The sequence below is a fragment of the Cyprinodon tularosa genome, unplaced genomic scaffold (assembly GCF_016077235.1).
Source record: "Cyprinodon tularosa strain WSP-4 unplaced genomic scaffold, ASM1607723v1 ctg273, whole genome shotgun sequence".
Taxonomy (NCBI): domain Eukaryota; kingdom Metazoa; phylum Chordata; class Actinopteri; order Cyprinodontiformes; family Cyprinodontidae; genus Cyprinodon; species Cyprinodon tularosa.
The window spans coordinates 254,062-278,232 of record NW_024038978.1 but is presented as its reverse complement, the minus strand read 5'-3'; the positions used below and the strand labels follow the sequence as shown (position 1 = coordinate 278,232).

At 39.5% G+C, this 24,171-nt stretch overlaps 1 protein-coding gene across 2 annotated transcripts in view; it reads left to right on the top strand.

Annotated features, from left to right (window-relative positions):
• prex1 (phosphatidylinositol-3,4,5-trisphosphate-dependent Rac exchange factor 1) overlaps positions 1-24,171 on the top strand; it is a 120,316-nt gene that overhangs the window by 75,227 nt on the left and 20,918 nt on the right. For both annotated transcript variants that reach the window (XM_038289886.1, XM_038289887.1), the window contains exons 18-32: positions 2,649-2,797; positions 2,886-2,971; positions 6,116-6,255; positions 7,144-7,288; positions 8,615-8,790; positions 9,968-10,129; positions 10,369-10,579; positions 12,313-12,598; positions 15,017-15,235; positions 20,135-20,223; positions 20,648-20,730; positions 23,098-23,188; positions 23,292-23,420; positions 23,512-23,553; positions 23,856-24,073. In XM_038289886.1, the coding sequence (XP_038145814.1) occupies positions 2,649-2,797; positions 2,886-2,971; positions 6,116-6,255; positions 7,144-7,288; positions 8,615-8,790; positions 9,968-10,129; positions 10,369-10,579; positions 12,313-12,598; positions 15,017-15,235; positions 20,135-20,223; positions 20,648-20,730; positions 23,098-23,188; positions 23,292-23,420; positions 23,512-23,553; positions 23,856-24,073 (2,226 nt within the window). The remainder of the gene's footprint in view (positions 1-2,648; positions 2,798-2,885; positions 2,972-6,115; positions 6,256-7,143; positions 7,289-8,614; positions 8,791-9,967; positions 10,130-10,368; positions 10,580-12,312; positions 12,599-15,016; positions 15,236-20,134; positions 20,224-20,647; positions 20,731-23,097; positions 23,189-23,291; positions 23,421-23,511; positions 23,554-23,855; positions 24,074-24,171) is intronic.

Here is a 24,171-nt window from a genome sequence, read left to right as displayed (position 1 = left end):
GGGAAAATATGCCCCATCCATCATCCATCCATTTTCGGACACGCTTAATACCAAGTGGGGTCGCGAGGGGTGCTGGTGCCTAACTCCAGCTGTCTACGGGCGAGAGGCGGGGTATACCCTGAACATGTCGCCAGTCCATTGCAGGGCAAGGGAAAAGACGCATAGTTTTCAAAATCTTTTAAAAGTGGCATCTAAACGTTGTGTTGAGCATTTTTTTTTCCACTTCCCAAAAATCTCATCAATCGCCTAAAGTCTTTGGCAAAGAAAAAAGCAGCAAAGACATGTGGTGGTGGTGGTGGTGATGATGATGATGATGATGATGATGAGGATGATGATGATGATGATGGGGAGATTCGCATCAAGGGACCATTACTGATGTCATTGCTTTGTTTTAAACAGAAGCAAAAAAGAAAGTCTGATTTGCAGCTTGGCAACAGTCATATTAAAACATATGGAGGGAATTTTGTTCCATTATTATTGCAGGCAAAGAACAGGTTTTGTTAAAGGAAATTTGAAAAACTATTTTTTTTTTTTTATTGTAAAGTGAAATTGAAAAAAAAAATGCAATCCAGAAATAAAACTTTTAATGGAGAAAATGTTTTTGAAGTAACTGCTGTTTTTTAATATTATTTTTTTTGTCTCGCATTTTTCTTCTTTAGATTGTTTCATGAATGGCATTCTTTAGAAATTGCGTTTTACAGATCAAATTCTCTTCACTTCTTTGGGGGGGCTTTCCTTTGCAGTGAGAAGCAAAATGCATTTCCATTGGTCTGCATGGACGTTAGCAACATTTTTATTGGGCTGAAATGTGATTTGTAAAACTCAGTTTAGGAAAAGAAGAAAAATGAAGAAAAAAAAACTGAGTACGAAATATGTAAAAAAAAATTAATAATACAAAAAGTATCTATAAAATGTATGTAAACTTGTATAAAAGATTTGAATATTAAACATCAATTAGAGAATCAAGAAAACAGCTAATTATCATTTAAAACCCCTTTTTTATTAAAAACTTTTTCAGAGTTTCAGGATTGCATTTTCCCCCCAAATATCAGTTAAACAAATATTTTCTTTGCTTGCAACAATAATGGAACAAAACTCAATCCATAAAGGGACGCAGCAATGTTATGACCAAAGCTGGAGTTTTGGGACTTGCAGCAAAATGTAAGAAAAGCATTTCAGTTTACGTCCAACCTAAAACATTTTATTGTACACTGTCAGATTAAAGATAGTCAGACACAAATATATGCTATTGGTTTTTTAAAGTCGTAATTAATAAAGAAATGTATAAATATGTGTTGTCCTGCTCATGTCTCCGCTAAGATTCACTAAGGTTTGTGCTTATAATGTTACAAATGTGAAAAGGTTCACGAGATTTGATTAACAACCCTGCAAAGTTCTGTAGAATAAAGCTCAGTCTCCAACATTTTAAGTTTGATTATCCTGCACAAAAGCCCCCATCCTATTTTATCTCATATAATTGGGTTTCATGGTTTTCTCATAAAGTTGGTTTCTTTACTTCTTGCAGTTTTTTTTTATTGCACAGAAACTTCCTTCATAGCGTTATTAGCTGTCCTCTCCCTTATTCACCACAATTAAGCCCCCCCTTCAGGGCTCCTCGATGCTTCCTTTTTCTTAATTTCTTCCTGCCGTTAGTCTGCGTTCTGCTGCTCCATCCCCCTGCAGTAACAGGATTGCTGGTGGTGACTCGGCCTGTGTGCCAGCACACTGAATGAAGCTCAGCTGATTCCCATGGGGCTCTGAAAGGGGCTGAGAGACTCACACACACACTGAGCCCTTTCACTATATGATGCTGTTATAGAAATTCACGTGTATACCAGCAGCCAATGCTGCACAGTCGCATACATCCTTTCCTCATTCAGATGGCCGCGGCTCCTCCCTGTCTTCTCTACATCCATGGCGGGCTGTAATCCAGAGTCGGGGTGTCTGGCTCTGGCCGAGGCCACCCCAACCGGATCCGTGTCCAGGACACTGAGCTCACACAGCCACCAGACAGAGGCAGCATTATTCTGACAACGTGACTGAAGATGTGAAGGATGACTGCATTGAATGACATACAGCAGGCGCAGCGCTACATGAATAGCTTATAGAGGCGCATTTATGACAGATTTGGAGGCTTTACTTGTTAGTTTCTCTTGCTGCATCGTCACATACTTTTAATCTGGCCTGCAGAAGGTCATTGACACAGACAAGATGTTACATGACGGCTGGTAAACGGGGAGCTGGGAGGTCAGTGTGGAAATGTGTGATTTCCTCCAGCATTAAGCAGATGTAAGCTGCGTGTAGCACAGTTTTACACCATCCACTCCATTTGCTCGTTTAGTTCTGCTCTTTCTGGAAACTACATGCTAAAGCTTGAGCAGACTGAAGATTTCCTCAAGTGCACATATTGATTTTTGTCCCGTATGTTTTGTCTGCTTCCGCCTTCCTCCTTGGAGGCACAATTTGCTGAATGCTGATTTTATTTAGTTCAATCTGTACAAGTTGGGCAAAAAACTTGAATCAAGCAAAGGAAAAACAGCTGAGGTCTAAGGCAGACAATTTGTGAACCAAACGTGGAAGACACTGAGGCAATCAGCAACCTATAAATAAGAGCCTTCTGTCTGCTGTCTGTCCGTCTGTCCTCCCAGATGGCCGGCCTGCAGGTGGGCAGGAAGATCTACACCATCAACGAAGACCTGCTGTTCCTCAGGCCCTTCTCAGAGGTGGAGGCCATGATCAACCAGGCCTTCTGCATACGACGCTCTCTGCGGCTGCTGGTCGCCACCAAAGCCAAGGAGTGAGCATGATTATTCACTCAGGCATACATCCACAGCAGACAGAAAGCACAAGCTGTTCTGACTCGACTTTTTTTCCCCCTCCTGTAGGATCGTAAAGATCCCCGACAACCCAGAGAGCCTCTCCTTCAGACTCTCTGGATATGAGCCGCCACACGTCCACGCGGTGAGAAAAGGTGAGAGTCGAGCATCAGGAGCCAAATCACTTCCAGATTTCACCTTTTTTTTTTTTTTTTACATATATAGACTTGGAAGTAAGTTACCCTCCGTGATATTATGGTATGGTATTATTATGGTATGAACTTTAAAGGGAATAAAAACAAAGAAATGGGTAATTGTTTTTGATAAAAAGTCCTCCATTTTCACTGAACTCTGTAAAACAAAACAGAAACTGAGTTATTGTTTTATTTTTTTATTATTTTACCATAAATCGACGAAGTGTGAATTGCATTTGTTGCACATTTGTTGAGTTAGTGCTTTGACCCCTTTCACTGCAGCAGCTTTCCACATCAGGAGACTTTTTGCCCATTTTCTTTGCCAGATAACTTAACCTCAGTCAGTTCAGATGGAGCAAGGCTGTAAAAAATCTATTTTAAAGTCTGGCTGTATACTCCCGATTGGATTTCTTCTGAATTTTGTCCATAACCTTGTAACAAACAAATTGGCTAAAGCTTTTAACTGCTAACAGGTTTTAATAGAGGATTCTCCGGCATTTAAACAACCAGATCGCTCCATCATGATGGATATTTCTCCTACATGGCATATATATGTACATATATATATATTTTAAGATGTTTTGATGCAGCTTTTTTAAATCTAAGCCTTTGTTTAAAAAATAAAGATCATTTTTCTCTTGTGAGAAACGTGCCATGAAATGTGCTAAATGGGTTTTATGATGGTTAAAGGACAAATGAATCATAGTGAGCCTTAATGATCGGTGAGGTAACTGTAGCCTCCAACCACCTGTTACTCTCTGCTTTTAGCTTTAAGGCCGCCTGCCGAGCAGATGACTTTCTTAGTGTTTAAACTCTTACGGAGCGGCACCTTCAGCACTTCATCTTTCATATAATCCACCCTGCATGCAAGTGTGCTTAGTGATCAGAGCTCAAGGTATAAGAGGAGACAACAAAACGGCTTATCTTTCTAATCTGAACCCTCCTACTTTCTGCTTACAGCTTCCTAATTAGATGTTTGCCCTTCTTAGACTGACTGAAAGTGGAATAAAGATGGATTTACTGTACTGTTCACCATGATAGATGATGGCTTGATCTGTGTGAAGCAAACAGAGGCAAGAGGATAAACATGTTGAAATGAGAATCACTGATTTGTGCAGCTAAGGAATGGGATATCTAAGTTGGCTTTTCTTTATTATGACTTCTCTGCTTTCACTGCTCCCCCTCCCCATTCTCTCTCCTGCTGTGCTTTATTACTTCTAGCTCTCTGATGGTGATTGAGCTGCAGTTTTTCCAATAAATCTATAAGGTAGATTAACTGTTTTTTAATTTGCTTGTGGCGTAGCCCCAGAGTCAGGTAATTGCTGACGCCTGCAGTGGAAGTGATGTGATCGCTTGTATTTTTAGATCAGAGAGGAACGATGATGAAGGTGTTGATTGGACTTTCAGGCTGTGAAGCCATTTTTACCATCAGAGGTAATGCCACTGAACTACGATGGAGTATTAGGGCCAGGCTGGAGATTTTTTTATTTATATTTTTTATTTTGAGGATAAAGTCGTAACATTATGAGAATAAAGATTCAAATTATGAAATTAAAGTCATCATACCACAACCCGTTTCAGAAAGAAAGCTTGGAGCTTTATGACGGTCGACCAGCTCCAGCAAACAACAACCTGAGGCCATTTTGACATACAAGCGAATTAAATGCTGATGTGCTAAAAGATTTCCTTATTTGTCAAACCGATACCAAAGTATAACTTTCACATGATGCTCCACATTCCTCATTTTAGTGAAGAAAGTGTTTCTTGTAAGAGTTGTAATAAAATACAACTTGTTTCTCGTAATATTTGGACTTAATTCTCATAATATTACGACTTTATTCTCGTAATGTTACGATTTTATTCGCATAACATTTAGACTTTTATCTCATAATATTGTGAATTTATTCTCGTAATATTAGGACTTAATTCTCAAAATGTTACGACTTTATTCCCGTAATGTTACGACTTTTGTCTCGTACTGTTACGACTTTATTCTGGTACTTTTATGACTATTCTCATTGCAACTTTATTCAAAGTCGTAATATTATGAGAGTAAAGTCATAAAATTACGACTTTATTCTTGAAGTAAATAAAAAATCTCTAGCCTGACCCTAACACTCGTCGTACTGATCAGTCTAATACATTTTGTTCCAATAACTTGGATTGATTACAAGGAGTATTGAAAAACTAAGGAATAGTATTTGCTATTTAAACCCTTTAAATGTGTTAAATTGCATCACTTTACAACTAAAAGCTAATAATTGATAGGGATTTAACTGTCAAATTACTTTTTTTAATTGCAGAGTCTTTAAACAACACGTAAAGTGGTGCAATACAGGGAAAGGGAATGGAATTGAATTGAATGAGACAGATTTTTGTGAAGTTCAGAGGAAAGGTTTTATCTTGGTAGAAAGACCTGGAACGTGCTTTTATTCACCCTTGTTTGCTTTTTAGCAATAAATAAAATCTGATGCAATTGTGTGCCTTCAGACGTCACCTGATGAAATTTGTTGATCTGGTGTAATTCAGTCCAAGCAAACCAACGGTTATGCAAACTATGAACATCTATCAGCTCTGATCCGTCTCACAGTTCAGGCCAGAGAATCTTTTAATAGTGTCTTAAATATTTTGACCTTTGTGGAAGAAAACTCATAGTCAAACTCGGTAGTGGTCACGTCATGCTGTGGGAGGCCCTTACCTTTATTTTTCCTTTTTTTTTTCACTTCGCAAATATGAAAGACTTATTTTTGCCAATCTGTTAATCTTTTGATTGTTCTTTATCTATTAAAAACCAAATAGATAAAGTTCAAGGTAAAGCTGAAAGACTTGAGAAGCTTTGAATTCAGCATGTTGATGGATAAAAATGTCTATATACTTTTTACAGTAGCATAATTCATGCTGGGAATGTTGGGAAGTTGGATTATTACTGCATGTTGCTCTTTTTATAGCTACTAAATGAGTTGATCTTTATTTAAATAATGGATAAATTAGGATGAATTCCTCCAGCCCTACTTTACACATTAAAACACCATAAACACACACAGAAGTTTGAGGCACTTAACTTGTCAAAATGTGAAAAATTTTATTCTTTAAACCCTCCGACAGGCTGGGAGGCGGCTGCTGCAGGTCTCCAACCAGGCCAAGTTGTCCTGAAAGTCAATGGGAACAACGTGAACCGCAGTGATCACCAGGAGGTCCTGGAGCACTTCAGCGCTCAGCACTCTCACCAGGAGCCCCCTCAAGCAGTGAGCGCACACACCCAGATAATAACTCTGTTCTTTTAACAACCTAAGTTATTTTGGACAACCTGTGCCTTTTGGTTTGAGAAGATCTTTAAAATGTGTCACTTTTTCTATTTTTTTAGACCTTTGGATTCTTAAAGGCTTTTTCTCTCTAATCCTAATAATATAAATACCTATGAAGGCATTTACGTATACATGTTTGTTTTTATTGTTCTTATTGACACAGACATTTCTGGAATCTTCCTTAAAACAGTGTTAGCCTAACAGCAGGATCTGATTTGTTAGTGTGTTAAATTGTTATTAGATATAAAGTAAAAGCGGGGTCAGGTCAAGCTGAAGATACAATCATGCCTGGATTGGAAAGACGGTGTAACAACCTGTCTTTTCCATAGACTTTCTATCCGTTCCTCTTCCGAGAATATTTGATTTAGATTCCTGTGTTCTGACTCATAATCAAACTCTTTTCTTATACTCCATACTGCATGGCCGCTGTCACACATGCAAGCTCTTCCTTGCTTGTTTTTGCATTCCTGTTGCAGCACTCGGTGTCTCCAGGCACTATTTCACAAGGCTGCAGACTGAGCTGATTGTCCTTCATATGGTGTTAAACTGTGTTTCTTTTAGTCTTTTTTTTTTCCATCTCTGTCTCTTCTAAAAAAAAAATTAAAAAAATCTCAGCCTGGTGAACAGGCTGATTATGGTCTAATTCTAATATTTGCAAATATTTCTGCTTTCTTATCAAAATAGGATACGAATAATAAGTTTTGGCCATTAGTGGGAAATAATCCTCCCTACTTACCTTATATTGATTAGGGTTTTTTTAAGGTCTTAATTCAGACCAATCCTTTTCTCCAAGACAGTTTTAATCTTAAAATCTGTTCTCCTTCCTAGTGTCTCTGGGTTTATCGTGCTTTTGAGGATGTGGAGGAGCTACAAAGACCAAGCAGTGCAGGTGAGAAGGAGGAGAGCCCCTTTAGGCCTTACCCCGTGGAGAACGGCTCAAGCCACGAGGAGGGTAGCACCGCTAATGGAACAGGTGAAACATGATGCTGCAGACCGTGCAGTTATTAGTTTTACAACATGTAGCTGTTCTACTCTGAGCAGAATGCATTGTGCTTTGAAAGGATTGTACTATTTTAATAAATGGCAGATTTGAATCTTAGTACCGTATTTTCACGACCATAAGGCAGTCTCAGTTATGTGTGCTATTACTGTATTTAACACACACATAAGGCGCACCGGATTATAGGGCGCGGATTTTATATACAGGAACATATCCTCTACTGCGTTTAAATACCTCTACTGCGTATTTAAAAATAGATTGGGAGCAAAACTGAGTATGATTGTGCTTTATTCATGTATTTATTACAAAGTATTAATCAAACCCATCAAAGTCATCATCCTCTGTTTCTGAATTAAACAGCTGCGCTAAATCAGACATGCCAATTTCCCCTTCTTCGCTGTCAGAGTCACTTTCCGTGCAGCGCGGCTCCTCGGAAATGATGCCGGCTTTTGCGAAAGCTCGGACAACAGTGCCAGCAGACACGTTAGTCCCAGCATCTACAATCCATCCGCAAACGGTGGCATAACTTGCCCGGCGCTGCCTTCCACTTTTCCTGAAACTGTGGTCTTCATCGTTCATCCATCGCTCCCATGCCGCTCGCAGCCTTACTTTGAACAGCGGGTTCACACCGATGTCGAGCGGTTGAAGTTCCTTTGTCAGACCTCCCAGAATAACGGCGAGCACAGTGTTCATTTGTTTCACCATGTTTTTCACATCAGCTGTGAGATGGCCACGCATGGAGTCACAGATTAACAGCGATGGTGATGCGTGGAAAAACCACCTGGTCTCCTTACATTCACCTCCCTCAGCCACTCTTTCATCGTCTCCTCATCCATCCAGCCCTTTTCATTTGCTTTAATAACGACTCCAGCTGGAAAAGTCTCTTTAGGCAAAGTCTTTTTCTTAAAAATCCCCATAGGCGGCAGTTTCTGTCCATTTGCGTGGCAGCCAATCCACGCCCACACTTTCCCCTTTAACATTCTCATGGCGGTCTCAACAACGTACGCCGTAACAACACACATAGGGCGCACCGCACTATAGGGCGTGCCGCACATTTTGAGGGGAAAAAAGACGTTTATATGCGCCTTATAGTCGCAAAAATACGGTAGCTGTCAGTAGAAAGCAGTTTCAATGAGCATATTTACATAATGTCGTGTTTTTCTAGAATCAGGGGATCTGTACTGTACCAATTACTGTAGTTTTTATATCTCGAATATTGAAATATATAATTTTTCCCTTAAATTCTTTGATACACCTCTAAAAGAAAAGGAGACTAACCAGTGTAAAACTGATCTACAGATCACAGGCTCTGTAGACTTTCCCTCTCCAATGATCTGCCTCTGGTCAGCCTGACTGTTGATAATGTCCACCTGGAACATGGAGTGGTTTACGAGTACGTGAGCACTGCAGGGGTAAAGAGCCACGTCTTGGAGAAGATGGTGGAGCCCAAAGGCTGCTTCGCCCTGACTGCTAAGGTAGCTATGAGCCGCATAATTCGGTTTTATAACATTTGTTGGTGAGTTGAGACTCTGAGCCGAATGTCACCTTCAGTCAGTTTCACCTTCTGAGCAACACGCCCAAAACTTTCTCATTTTGTATACTCAGAGGGTATACAAAAGGACATTTCGATACATACAGCTTTCAGACGGTAAATGAGCAGCAGCTTAGCAGTGAAATCTGTTCTTCCCACTGATGGGTTTATGCTTTATATGGATGATAAATTTTCATTGCAAAGCCTACATAACAAGTACATTTGCAAAAATATTCAACCCTTATTACTTTTTGTCTCTTTATAACATGCTGGTGAAGATTCTCAGTCATCCAGGTCATAGTCATTCCAAAGAAGTTAAAGACAATCCACTGGACTGTGTTTCCAAGTTGTTTCGCTTCCCATCCAGGAAGCTTTTTCAGTTCAAATGTCAGAAATAGTGTTGAGTTGCTTTATACAACATGCAAATTGAAAAGGACAAACTGCTTCTTTAGTTAGCCTGCAATGCCCCATATCCAGTACTCAGGTTCTTCCTTCTTTCTGGGACGGCACCCTTCTTAAATAAATCTTAAAAAACACCCCGTACGATCCCGTGTGACATTTGATTACTGAATGTGTTAAATTTCTACTATATATCAACAGTAATGTCAATAGTATTGCCCTTTGAGCATTTGGCGGTCTGTGTGCTCATGAGTAGCCTGAGCAAACTATACTTTACAACTATACTTCTGCCCATACCTGTCTGTGTCTTTATAACCACAGTTCATATCATAAAAAAAATTTATGTGTAAAATTTAGTGAGGGGGAAAAAGGTTTTCTTTTAAAAAATGGAAAAGTTTAATGTGTGATTAGTCTGTTCATGAGTTACAGCTAAATACACATTAATCTTTTATTTTATAAAACACAAATACCTATCCTTAACAGAATGTGAAACATCAAAGAGGAACAAATACTTTTGCATGAAACTGTATGTCTGTTGTGTTTGCCGTTGTTTCGCCATCAAAGATATAAATGATGCAAAATAGCTGATTATTGTGTTTAGAGAAAAAGCAGGGTTTTTTTTTCTCCAGTAAAATCCATTCAGGTTTAGGGATTTTCCTTTTCCAAACAGACAACATTTCCTAGGCTATCCCTTCTTATACTGCGGTTCTTTTTTTCTGCAGATCCTGGAGGCGTTTTCTGGTGACGACAGCCTCTTTGTACGTAACTGCAGCCAGCTCATCTCTCAGAGCGATCGAGTTGTTACCATGCCTCAGTACGAGTTCAGACAGATCTGTGACACAAAGCTGGAGAGCATCAGGCGGCGCATCAGCAGCTATCAGCAGGTACTTACTGTTGGTTTGGTTGTGCAAACATGTATAAATACTAAAAGGTCTCTGAACTTTTCAGAAATATGAAATAAATACACATTTGCCAACCTTTAAATGCAGTCCAGGCTGTAGTGTGTTTGCATATCATCATCATCCATCACCCTGTTAGGACCAGAGCCGACAAAAGGCTCATAGAGTAGCTCAGGACTAAATAGATGAATATCTTTCTCCCTTCTCATGTTGTTTCTTCCCAGTTCGCCAAGGAGCTGAGAAATAAGGTGTGGCCCTCCTTCAGACAGGCTGGCGTTCGCCCTCACCCACTGGGCTGCATGGACTTTGTTCCTACCAACTGCCACGTGAACCTGATGCAGGTTTCCTACCCAAAAAGCACCACCTCCGCCGGCAGGACTTTCAGTATCCGCTTTGGTCGCAAGAACTCCCTTTATGGCATGGACCCAGACCAAGGTAGAGCCAATACACAGACACATCTTAATTTAAACAAAACAAACAGATTTTAACTGCAGTGCAACCACTCATCCTTATTATGTCAGTGATATCTACGATGATACAGTCCAACACTCAGCTCAGTGGTCTTTTTTTTTACCACTTACCGCTTGTGTCTATTTAATTCCTTGGTAATCTTGAAGCGAACATCAACTGCAGCTTCTCTCTGTAAAAATAAGACCCTCCCTCCCAAGTTTTCTTACAGCAAATTAGATGAGTGGTTCTCCATTAGTACTCCATTAGCCTCCTACTATTCTCAGATTGAAATGAAAGAATGATGTCAGTGAAGGAAGTGTCAGGTTCTCTCTGTGCTGGAGAAGCTTAAATTGAGAGGAAAGAGGAGGAAACTCAGCTGAAATGTAACCGTTGCAAAGAGGATCTTAGAAAACCGGCCTGTTTGGAAGCAAAACATCTGTCTTCAGCTGGCGACATAGATCAGCTCTGTCACGACGGCACTCTGTATTAATTAGGAGTTTTTAAAGTTTGACTGCTATGTCTGTTCATCAGCAAAGATGAAAATTCAACCCAGCTGTCTAGACAGCAGACTGTGCTTTTTTAGAGGATGGCTTTCTTCTTTTCTCCTTTAAGCTCCAGCTGCAAGGCAGATATCTGCCCAGCGGTCGTCACCCTCAGTTGATCTGCTTTCTGACGGTTGAAGCTGTCTGCAGTGAAAAGGAGGGAGAGTCCTTAGCTTTGCAGATGGAGATATGGGACTTTTCAAAAGCATCCATGCACTTTGAACTTTTCCACATTATTTTTAGGTTAAAAACACAAACTTAAATGTATTTTTGTTGGGTTTTAAGACCAAATGAGGTCAGAGTTGTCATCTGCAAGATTTTTTAAGTTTCTTTGTTTTCTGACATATTTTTACAAACAATGATACGTTTGATACCCTTTACTCTGATGCATTTAAACAAACTTCAGTGCAACTAATTGCCTTCAGAACTCACCCAACTAGTAAATAAAGTCCAGCTCTGTTTATAATCTCATTAGTGAATGAACTGCTCTCATCAATTATCATCAGCAAATGGAATGAGTATTGCATAAATGCAAACCTACCCAGAAACAAAGGAGAGCTTCAAACAGAGACAGTGGTATGGTTTAGATAAACATGTTTTCTAAGTTAGAAAGCCGTGACCTAAATCCAATAAAAACTCTAAGACAAAGTGAAAAAAACCAGACATTTTTCATATATTTGGAAAGGAGATTTAGCTCTTTTACAAAGAACAATGGCTCTCTAATACTTTGCTTACGTAGCAGTAATGCATGGCCATAAAATCACCATAGAATTAATTAAGGTTTTATCCAGACATTTAAAAAAACATTTGTAAGAAATGTTAAGTCTTTTTCTTTTATTTATAAAAATAAGTTAAAAAAAATGTCCTCATGAAGGACATATTAGTTGTTAGTTTCTTACATGTCTTTACTATGCCTGCAGTTTTAGCCTGTCAGCTTGCAGCCCAGTTTGGCATTTAGCTCAAGTAAACACTTATGCATCCTGTTATTTTCCCAGTTGTGCTGTGTAAGTTGTTTGCCATTAGGAGGAAATAGACACCAGACAGCAGTGTCATTTCATACGTTTCCAACATCTGGCTTAGATGGGAATGCCAGAGATAGAAGCTGTTTTTCATTCTAAGACCACTATGGGTATACTGATCCTCTCCTCCTTTCTCTCCTCCTCACCTGTCCCGCAGCACAACTGAACCCTATGTCACACACCCAGCATTGCGTGACCAGCATGGGCGCTCCTTCCTGGAGCTGCTCTGGGTTAGAAGGAGATGAGGCAGATGGCAGCAGGGAGGAGACCCTGGACGGAGGGGAGTGTGTGACGGACGGTCGGCAGGGGGTCCATGGAGAAGGTGGGCTGAGTTTCCTGCTCAAACAGGAAGACACAGAGACGCAGGACGCCTACATTTACCTCTACAGCCGCTTGGATGTTGCAGTGAGGGAAATGAAGCAGTATGTCGCTCAAATAGATGTGTAAGTATCAGGGTGAGAGGGTTGGTTTGGGTTTTTCACCTGGACGTCTCAGCACTATTGTTTTGGTCAAATGTTTGCATCCAACAGGTAGCCTGGAAAATTATAGGGGAAAAAAAAAGAGGATGGAAAAATGTCTCTGCTTCTTTATTCTCTATTGTGTTATGTAAAAATATTTCCTTCCTTCCTTCCTTCCTTCCTTCCTTCCTTCCTTCCTTCCTTCCTTCCTTCCTTCCTTCCTTCCTTCCTTCCTTCCTTCCTTCCTTCCTTCCTTCCTTCCTTCCTTCCTTCCTTCCTTGCTTCCTTGCTTCCTTCCTTCCTTCCTTCCTTGCTTCCTTGCTTCCTTCCTTCCTTCCTTTACCGAGTCCTACTTCCTTACCTCCTTTTCTTCCTCTTCTCTTTCTTCCTAGTTTCCTCTGCTACTCTTGTGTCCTACTGCCTCCTTTTCTCCCATCTTTCCTAACATCTTCCCAGCCCAATCATACTAAAACCAGTTTTGGGATCACAGTCCCAGACGTATCAAAGGTTCAACCCTCTGACCCAAATTGTCCCCATCAGATAAAAGGAAAGTGGCATTTAGAAGGTATTAAAACAGCCAAAGGCCACAAAGGTGCAAGCCTTTCATTAGCTGGTAGTTAAAGGTAATCAGCTTTAACATGAACCAAGATAAGAAGTGCTTCTCATAAACAGACCTTTAAGCATCTCTGAGGTTTTCCCAGCTGGTCTAGTCATATTCTTTCATTAGGAAGATGTTTTAGTCAGGTGAGACTAACATTTTTTTTTTTTTTTGTGGTTCACTGACAAGAAATATCTTTCAGTCAGGATGAGGCATGGTGGTGGCAGCATTATTGCGAGGGTTAGTTCAATAATTAGTTGAATTTTCTCTAATTAACTGCTGGACTAATGGAACGTTGACTACTGTTTGTTTCAACATTAAAATATTCATAAATACATGTTTAACAAATAAAGCAGCTTCTGGAATAACATCAAACCTTAGCCAGTTTGATATTTTTGGGCTAAAACACTGAACTAGAAACAGATAAATCAACCAGTTAAAGAAAGCTCGCCTGTTTTTCTTCAATGTGATGCTAATTTAGATCTTCTGTAGATTGGAGAAAATCCACAATAAAGTACCAATATCAAGTTTTCAATCACCTTTAAAGTCATTCATTGTTTTAACATAATTCTCCTTGAACAGAAGCTATTCTTAAATTGCAGTGGTGCAAAAAGTACTCAAAAAAACACAACAAAACAGCATCTAAATAAAAGTTAAAACACTGCAAAAGAAAATTGCTTTGTTAAAATGCAATAATAAAAGTCCTTACGTGAAAATCAAATAATTGTTTACAATAATTAGCAACGCATTAGTATTTTTTTACACAATTGTAACATTTTACATGCATCTTTTGTTAGTTCAAAAAAAGAAAAAAAAAAAAAAAAAAAAAATCCACTCGATGTTTTTTTCCAAGTTTGAAGAAGTTTTGCTTTTTCAATTCAAAATTTTCAGTTCATTTTGAATTGGTGGAATTAGTTGAAAACAAGCTTTAACTAAAAAAAAAAACATTGTATATAAACAGAATTCAGAGTAACACAAAAGCCAACGTGCATCAACAACTGAGCTGCCTGAGAAAACTATAAGGTACCTTCTGTAATACGAGGTGTAAAAATAATTAATAAGCAAAAAAAAGAGAAACACTGTAGCACCACTGCTGCAGAATGGTTTCACGATAACTTTAGATTATCAACTTAAAGACCACATGTAGATTGAAATGTAAGATGTAAATCTACTCCGTAACTATAAACTTTTGTTAAATTGCCAAAAAAAAAATACTTTTATGAACATAGTGTATGCAAGCTGCAGTTTGCAACTGGAAGTTAATGTCAAGAAAGAAAAGGAATTCTGCATTGTTGCAATTATGCATTTCTTTATTTGTCCTTAGCTCTACCGTCATATCAACTATTGTCATTCCTGTGTTCTGTATGAGTGTAAACTCTGAGCTAACGATGCCAGCAGGGTCAGAGTTTGTGATCAGTCTGCATAAAAAGCAATGTTCCGTTATCACAGACCGCACCCACCCAAGGCCGTTCGTCAGCTTCTCTTTGTCTGTCTGCCCTTTGCCTTGTTTAAAGCCAGGGGTTTACAAAAGGGACATTCTTCAGGCCCAAAATATTTACGGGCCAGGCCCAGAACAGGAACAGGGACTGAGAGCAGGATAACGTCAAGAGAAAGAGACAGATGTTGTCTGTTTATGCAGAGGAAGGACTGTGAAAGCATCAATGAATAGATGTGTATATTTCCCTTTAGAGTGTTTATTTAAATCTGAACACAAGTACATCACATTAGGTCAATAATAAGGAATAAACCTTCATGGTTTAATTGATTTCAAAATAAGAGCTTCACATTGTTCAATCCTCCTCTAGCCTCCTGTCATCAATCACTGAACCCACGCAGCTTGAAGGGGAGAGTGGAGAGCCTCCTGCTGACGAGACTGGTCAGCCGCCATCTCTGGCCCCCTGCGAAGACGGCTGTGATCAGGACAAGGCGGAGCAAGGCGGCATCAAAAAAGTTTGCTTTAAGGTGAACGAAGAAGACCAGGAGGACTCTGGGCACGATACCATGAGCTACAGGGACTCCTACAGGTAATCACTGCACCACCTCCTGCAGCTCATCACCTAACAATGACATGCTTGCTTTTTACAAGGGTGCAGCAGATTAAAATAAGTCATTTATGAAATATTTACATGTTGTTTTTACACCTTTTTTTAAAGCTACTACACCTATAAACCATAAACAACATTCAAAGCCTCTTTTTACTGAGTTTTCATACTTCTCGTCTCCCTCTTGCAGACTACAATTAGTCCCAGATGTTGGCATTCTGACTAAGAGCTAAAAATGACTTCAAAATGTTTTGGTCAGGCCTGCTTATGTCATTTTGCTTGTTGTGAGTTAGTTCTGAGCGCGCATAGTTCACTGGGCCGAGCTCCACCTTCCACCACCCACTAAGATGCAGTTATTGGTCGATGGTGTGGTGGCCCCTGTGTAATACAGCCAGGCGTTTAGGGCGCGGCCTCCTCGCCAGCTCTGTCATTAAAGCCAGGCCTCGCCACGTGAAAAGCAGCGACCTCATCGTGATAAAATGTTAAAGGAAAATGTAAGCGTGTAATATCCACGAGCTCACACACGCGCAAGGTGTTTACTAAAGGTTTTAAAGACCAGTGGGGGCCGAAAGGCTCTGTATGGTAGCAGTAAGTAGAGGCTCTGTAAAAGGGAACGGATAATCTTAAATGCAGATAAAATATGCTACTGTGTTTAAAAGAGGTGATTAGTGGACTATGTTCCTGCAGAAAGAATAAAGAGGTAAATGCCAGAGGAGCTGGTGGACCACAGTAATACCAAAGTGCAAACTGTAGACACTCAGTTTTTAGATTGCAGATATTTAATCACATATATGCAAGATTTACAAAGGTGATTGTCAAATGAAGAGAAATAAAGATAATTAAGAGAAACACTTATGCAGGGTCCTAAAGGTTATTAACAGATACCTTCCTTTCATGCTCTATAAACTCATTAATACATCCAGATTTGCTAAACTGGGTGTTAAAATAAATTAAGAAGGTGGAGCCTTGTGTTCCTTCTGTGGATTCCCAATATGTGAGGATCTCAGATGTAAAGTTTCTGTTAGAGGGACTGCATTCATGCCCTCGTCTGACAGGTTTAGGAGTAGTGGAGGCCTAGAGGCTGGAGCTGGGTGAAGGTGGTTGCTGATGTTGCGTTCAGACCAAATGCTGTTTGAGCTCCAAGGCGTTTGACACCTCAGCTGGGACACCTTTTAAAGACAGATGCGCATGGGTGGAAGTTGAGCTGCTCTGTCCTTTTCCTTTGCTTCTCTCTTGTACAATAGAGGATGCAAACCAGAGGGTTGCTTGGCTGTATTTGACCAGTGAGCAAATACATCTAACATGTTTTTAAGCGAGAAAGTCCACCTCATAATATTATCTGTGCATTCAGTTCCTCAGGATTATGATCTTACTGAAATATTCACTGGTTCTTCATAAAGACCCCCCACATTCCGGCAGGCGACGGGGCTGGGAGTGCTCAGTGAAAGCTCTGTGCTGTGGGCAGGGGCGGATTTACCATTAGGCAAAACTAGGCAGTTGCCTAGGGCCCCGAGTTCCTGGGGCCCCCATAAAACTCCTTTTACATGGATGGTTAATACAGCTATTACTTATTTGTGCACATTAATTATGTTTTTGATCAAAGTACTTTCGCTAAAATGCCATCAGAACGCTTATAATATTAAGTGTGTCTCAGAGGGCCACCCTTTAGTGTCCACCATATTGGATCAGTCCATTTGCTGCGCATGTTCAGAAAGGTCCAAACAAACAGCAGCAAATAATTTGAAAACAAACTGTGGAAAGAGCAGTGTTGCTACCTTGTCGCTATTTTGAGCAACTTTTCAGACCCCTCTAGCACTTTCATTCCTGCTCTCCTCTATCTTGTCTGCTGTCATGATCCATGCAGCTATAATTCCATTTAAATGAAAAATGGAGAACAGATAAGCAGATCAATGCTTACACTGCTTTACACTGAAAAGAAGGACTGTTATTTACTTTTGCTTTCGCCTTTTTCGAAATATAGAAAGGAGCAATCAGCTAAGTTAGAATGGGCTTAGTGATTGGAAAAAATCTTTCATTCCTCGTGTGACAGCATGAAAAGTCAGCTGTGCACATTGCCAATATGAAAAGAAAAAGGGATAAAAGAAAACATAGAGAGTAAAACAGCAAGAAAAGGGATAAGAAGAGAATTCAGACGGCCCCATGCCTGTCTTTGCCTAGGGCACCAAATTTCCTAGTTCTGCCCCTGGCAGTGGGCCAGGCTTCACAGAGCAGCTGAAAGTTAATATGAAGGCTTAAAACTGCAAGTATCCGAATATAAAATATATATTTTTCGCTGACAGGTTTTAACATTTTTAAGTCATTGTAGGTATTATATTATTATTATATTTTTTATTATGTAATTTTAAACTGTATGACCATATTTCAGTAAGAAACTATTTTACGGGGAGTAATAATGATCAGAGCACCCTGACTTTTCTTTGTATATAAAAAAATACCTTCTGGCTTTCACTGTAAAACATTATAGTTTAACCCCTTCATTTATTTTTTATAGTTTATTCTGACCAAACTTCAGAAGCAGAGATCACAGCTTGTATATAGTGTCTATCTCAGCTTCTCTAATTGGTTGACATCAGCATCCGTCTACAAAGGTTAAGATTCCCTAACTGCAGCGTCGGTGGTTGCTCAAAGCTTAAATGCGTATTGCCCAACACTGGAAACGCTGCCAGTCTTGCCGCTCCTAACACTCAAATCATGCAGCTGACCTCTCGACGCCTCTTGGCAGCGTCCAGCGTAGACTTGTTAACCAGAAGACCTGATGTGTAAAACTCGCTTGGTGTGAACGCCACATTAAGGTCCTTAAAAATCTTTAGTCCAGAATTCCTCCCTGGCTCTGCCCTGTTGGAGCACATTGCTCCTTAAAGAATGAGTTAAATGTACACTATACATTTTAATTATTTGTACAGAATTGCTTTCCAAATCAAAAGCTGTAGAATTCTGTTTTTTGTAAAATGTTGACCTTCTGATTATGATTTAAGTTCATGCCGATTGCTCAGTCATGTGAGAACAGGTAAAGAGTATTTATCAATAATCAATAATTAGCTACAGAGTTTTCATCACATTGAGCGTGAGAGAATAATAACTGTTAAATAGGGTTAACATTTATCTTTAGGGCAATGATCACACATTGGATGTTTTGTTCTGTGTCCAGCGTTCTATATTAGTGGTTAGTGACTTCGTGCCCAAAGTCATCCTCCAAGGTCGTTGTCTTCTATGATTCCCTGCAGTATCACCCCTGATTCAGATTATTCCAATCCAGAACACTTCCAGCTAATCTCTAAATAATCATGCCATGACTGAAAAGCTCTGGAGACTCTCCTCCTGAAACTGACTTATTGTTGTTTGTTTGAGGAATTAACCATCAAATCTTCCTTTCCTGTTATCTGCTATTAGCTCTTTTATTAAGAAACAATTTATATTTAAATATGTTTTAAATAGGTTAAAGTTGCAACCTTCAATAGCTTTTATAACATTGTTAAATGCCTTTAAGAGGAAAACATAGCAGACATCCAGGATTTTTGAGCAACTTTCATTCAGACTTCTGAAATTCTGATTTAAATCAAACATCTAAACCATGAATGAACAAGAACTTTCTGCTTGATAATGATTATATTGTATTTTATTTTAAGAACATTACTCATTTTAACATGTATATAAACTTATGATGGTGTTTTTTTAGTTTTAATGAGGCTTAAACAGCCTTTCAGTGCAAACTGGGAAACATTATTTGACTCATCTCAGATCCAACTGTTGCCACCAAGAGGAAGCGTCCTGCTGTAGTGTACCCATATAACACAGATCGCTGGTTTAGGAGAGCAGGAGAAAGTGGTGTTTATTCCAAACGCTGCTCTGTTGTGTCTCTGGATCCAGTTGTGACAGATTACGGTTCAGCCTTGGTGTCAGAATCTGTCTGAGGAGATGTATGCTCCTTACATACCTTAGATGCCAAAAACTAATAAACCTCCTTCTCTTTCTTCAAAGAGGATTTTACTGTATGGCTGCATCAGCTAGAATTTGCTTAAATACTTTAAGAACCTTTTTATTTGCAGTAAATGTTATATAGGTCTAAAAATATGCATTCTTTAGGATAAGATCTTGAGGAACGTCTGTTGCAGAGATATTCATGCTAATCATCCGCTTTGTCTGCAGTTCTGTAAAGCTAAACAGACAGGAAATGTGTATGTGCTGCTCCTAGTCCACATACCCAGATGGGGGAACAAAAACCACATAATATTAACTCTCTTCCCTGAGTTTTATTGCCTCTGCGGTCCCACCACCCAACCAGCATAAATACACACTTTCAGTCACACATCAACACAGAAACCACAGAAAAACAAGGCAGGTGAATTCATGTCCCGAATTTTTCATCAATCTGAGCCTGATGCTGAAGGGAGACAAAGCTGCTGTTGTCATTTTTGCAGCTCATAATCGCTAGTCCTTCATTGGTCATGGTAAAACAAGCTGTGAATCATTCAGAGCTTCTCTGAGGGGGATTTCAGGAGTCTGTATAATCCTACACACGCTCCCAGACATCATGTTGGATCATGTAATGTATGCCTATAAATGCCAGGATAAGTTATTCAACTAAAACTGTCAGAAAACGGAACGATCAAAGCGATGTAATAGTAATGGTGGTAACTAAGAAAACTATTTATAAAGCTGTAAAAGCAGGAATGCATTCTTAGTGCAAGGGGTTACAATTACTGGAAACTCCTATATATCCAAATATTATAATTTAATTATGATGGTCTCACAGGCTGTAACTCAAAAGACTTATATGAGGGACTCCAAACTATGTAAGACACTTTTATAAGTCTGCTTTATGTTTGCATGCACACTCAGCCTGTTTCTGCATGTTTGCAGTGAATGCAACAGCAACAGGGACTCGGTTCTGTCCTACACCAGCGTTCGAAGTAACAGCTCTTACCTGGGGAGTGACGAGATGGGATCAGGTAGGAGAAATCTGTATTTTTAGTGCTGAAGTTGTTCTTTAATGTTTGTTCAGAGTACCTGTCTTCCACTTGAAGATGAATATCGTTTCAGTCACATCTTATTTCCTATACTAAGTTAAAAATGCCTTTTCTGATAAAAAATCAATCATTCTATGTGCCATAAAAGGTCGGTATTAAATGGAAATTTCCTGTTGATGGTAAATGTATTCAAGATGACGGATCATTTAACCTAAAAACTTTTATAAAGCCGTCTGCTACGTTTTTGGTTTTCCACAATACATTAGAGGAAACCGAATCCAGACATCTTTCCTATTTTCTAATGTTATTCCTTTATCTAAATATTTAGTATAAAAAGTGTTTGTTATTTTATCTGTTTCCTATTTTTTGGGATAAAAAAAACTAATATATTTTTTTGGGCCAAAAGGTGACGAGCTGCCTTGTGATATGAGGATTTCCTCCGACAAACAGGACAAGCTGCATGGCTGCCTCGAGCACCTTTTCAACCAGGTGAGTTCAGGAAGAATGGCTTTTAGATTCTAATAAAATTAGTCCTATTCCAAGACAAGCCAGCTGCTCATGCTAAATATTATCATAATGCCATCACATATAGATATTCACTTATATCTAAAAATAAAGTATGAAATTATAATATGTTGGGAAAGAAAACAACCCCGGTCAGCCTGAGCAGAAGGCTGTTTACAATGAGCCTAGTTCTGCTGCAGGTTTCTTCCTGTTAAAAGGGAGTTTTTCCTCTCCACTGTCGCTGCATGGATGCTCAGCATGAGATATTGCCATAGCATCAGCAACACGATGCAAGGGATTATTTACTGTTGCTACATGCTCACCTAGGAGGAGCAAATCCTGCAAAGTTAATGACTTGATGCAGTCAGTGCTTCTAGTCATAGAAAACATTTTAATCAATCAGACTGTATAATCTGATTTAATTGTCTCTCTTTAAAGGGCCTTCAGATGGCGTTTGTTGTGAATTGGCGCCATATAAACAAACTGAATTGAATTGAACCTGCCAGTGAACAGTGCCTCATTTTTCAGGTTCTTCTTAATCTACTGCTGCACTTCTTAGAATGTTTTGGATTACCAATTTCTCCAGATTTTAGATTATTTGATAGATAATTTACAAAGTGCAAACAAAAACCCCAATATTAATCAAAATATTAAGTTTTATGCAAATAACATTTTAAAAATTATTTTATGACATGCATGGACCAACAACAACAAAAAAAGCTAAGTTAAACACTTGAATAAGATGCTAAAGTAAAGTGTTTGCTAAACCAGAATGAAATGATGCTTGTTTAACCCCTGAGCAGTGAGGCTTCGGGTTTAGCTGCTGCATATCTCTGCCTCAAAGGGCAAATGGGTGGAATAGTGTAAAGTGTGCTAGCTGTCCTGAAGCAGTGGCTAACACGGTTTGCTTTTCTTTCATTCCACTAGTGAAGGGCTTCCTTATTTTAATAACACAGCTGTGAAATCGGAGACGAGCAAAGAGAAATTTATTTAAACAGATATGAACCAGATATATTGGAAAGAAGAAACAATTTAGGAGTGATTGATGCTGTAATAATCAGTCAACATCTGGGCTGAGTTAACTCATGCAGCTCGCTTTGCTCTGTCGAGGTTCCTGCTTTTATCCTCAACTTTTCCTGAATTCTGTCCCTCCCCCACCTGCAGACATGTATCAAACATACACAGGCTTTCCCTAAGATACAGACTTTCTTTGAACATTAGTTTTTTTTAGAGCCCAGTTGGGCTGCCAGTGTGTTCAGTTTTCTGTATGAAAACCAGAGCTGACGAAGAAGTTGGTGTTGAAAGACTTTTAAAAGGTTTTGCAGAGTGAAGTTTCTGCAAATTTAATTGAAACTTTATTAATCTCACACTGTAGAAATTTACCTCTGCATTGGCCCCATTCCATTGGGGGGCAGGGGGCTGCCATTGTGCGGTGCCCAGGGTGCAGAGTTAGAGTCTTGCTCAGGAACTCAGAGCGCAGGTGGTGGGGATCGAACCAGGTTATTGCAACCTTCTCAGAGCACAAGCGCACCGCTCCTACCACTAGGCCAACACTCCCCTTAATATAGAAAATTAGAAAACATTCTTGATTATCTTTAGAGGTTTCTTCGAAAGAAGCCAGGTTTTTTTAAGTGCTTTCATGTTACTTTTACCGGATCTTTTTTTGGACAAGTATTGCAATATTTTTTCAATCAAGTTATTTTGATTTTAGTTCACAATAGTTTCTTTTTTTTAACATTTTTGTTGTTGGTTCTCTTGACTGTTCTGGTTTATTTATCAAGATTTATAACATTTATCTTATCCATCTGTCCAACCATCCATCCACACATCCTTCCTTCCTCACTTTGTCATTTATTTTGGAAAGACTGATAAAAAAAAAAGGTTTCTAGAGCCTCTTTTTCACTGACTTACCAAATGCCTACATGTCAGAGTTCCGTCATAGCAAATGGTATAGATAGATTTTTGTTTTATATAACGTTCAAGAACTTGCAAAAAAAAAAGTTGTTTCTAAAGTTTTGAAGCAACAGCTTTCTTTTGCCTTTAATAAACAAAATAGAGATTTCGCAAATTACAAGCGGCCCTTTTAAGATTCTGCATACAGTGTCCAGATTAAACAAGTCTGACTGTTATAGCTGTGAAAATATACCCAATAAAGTTAGCTGGAATGGCCCTGGACCACACCAGCGAATCAGAGGCCTTGATAAAGGGATTGGGACGGAATAAAAAGTTCTGTATGCTTCTGCACAGGGATGGTTGATAAAAACCAGACCGAATGAGGAAAGTATGATGGATGGAAAACAAAAAATAGTGAGTTTTCATACAGATGTTCTGAATCCTTTTATCTTACTACAGGTTGAATCAATCAACTGCCTCCTCAAAGGATCTGTTATGACTAAGGCCTGTGATGAGACCAAGCACTTTTATTCTGACCACAGTCAGCCAGGTACTTGTTTACTACTATCTCTTCATCTTCTGCAGGCTGCCTGGGTCGATCTTTTTCTGACAGCCCAAAGATGGACTTAAATGCTTCTTTTTCTTTTGAACAGAGTTTCGTCAAACAGATGACTGGACTGCCCGCAGTCGTTATATCATCCACAAGAACATCCAGGAGGACCCGTGGAACCTGCCCCACTCAATCAAAAACCTGGTGGAGAGCCTGCAGCGATTTGTAGACGGTTAGTGGAAGATGCATCTACCTGCCAGACGCTCCCTCTCTCACTCAGAGACTATCAGCCATTTTATTTTACTTTCTTTTTACACCTACAGATGGGAAGAACCAGCTTCTTCTGGCTCTGCTCAAATGTACAGGTCAGTGCGAAGAAACGGTTCATGCTTAGAATGAAGCTGCAGGAGTTAATGAAAATTAGATAGGATCTGTTTTTAATTTTCCTGGAAATTGGTGGAAGATAGGAGCTCCTGCAATTACAGGAGAGTTGTGCAGGCAGTTTGCAAAGAGGTTCATCCATCACAGAAATTAGACACCTTATGACACTAAAGGTTATACATTGCAGCTCATTGTTTCCTATTAGACCTTTGTTTGCGTGTTGTCGCTTACGTTTCTTTCTCTGCTTTTGTTTTGTTTTTGTTTTTCTGTCCGTCCTCAACTATAGACACGTCCTTGCAGCTCCGTCGGGATGTGATCTTCTGCCAGGCTGCGACTGGTGCCCTCTGCACGCTGGCTGAGCAGCTGCTGACCGCCCTGCGCTCACGGTTCAACAACGCTGGAGAATACCAGGAAGACAGCAAGGAGACCAGCCGCAAGTGGCTGGAGCAAATATCCGTCATTGGTGTTTTGCTTCACTTTCAGTCCACACTTGCACCACACCTTGTGAGTCCAGATGTTAATTTTTTTTATTTTATACTGATAAAGAAAGAAAATAAACCAATATATATTTTTGCATTGTCTCATTTTGTAATACCTAATTT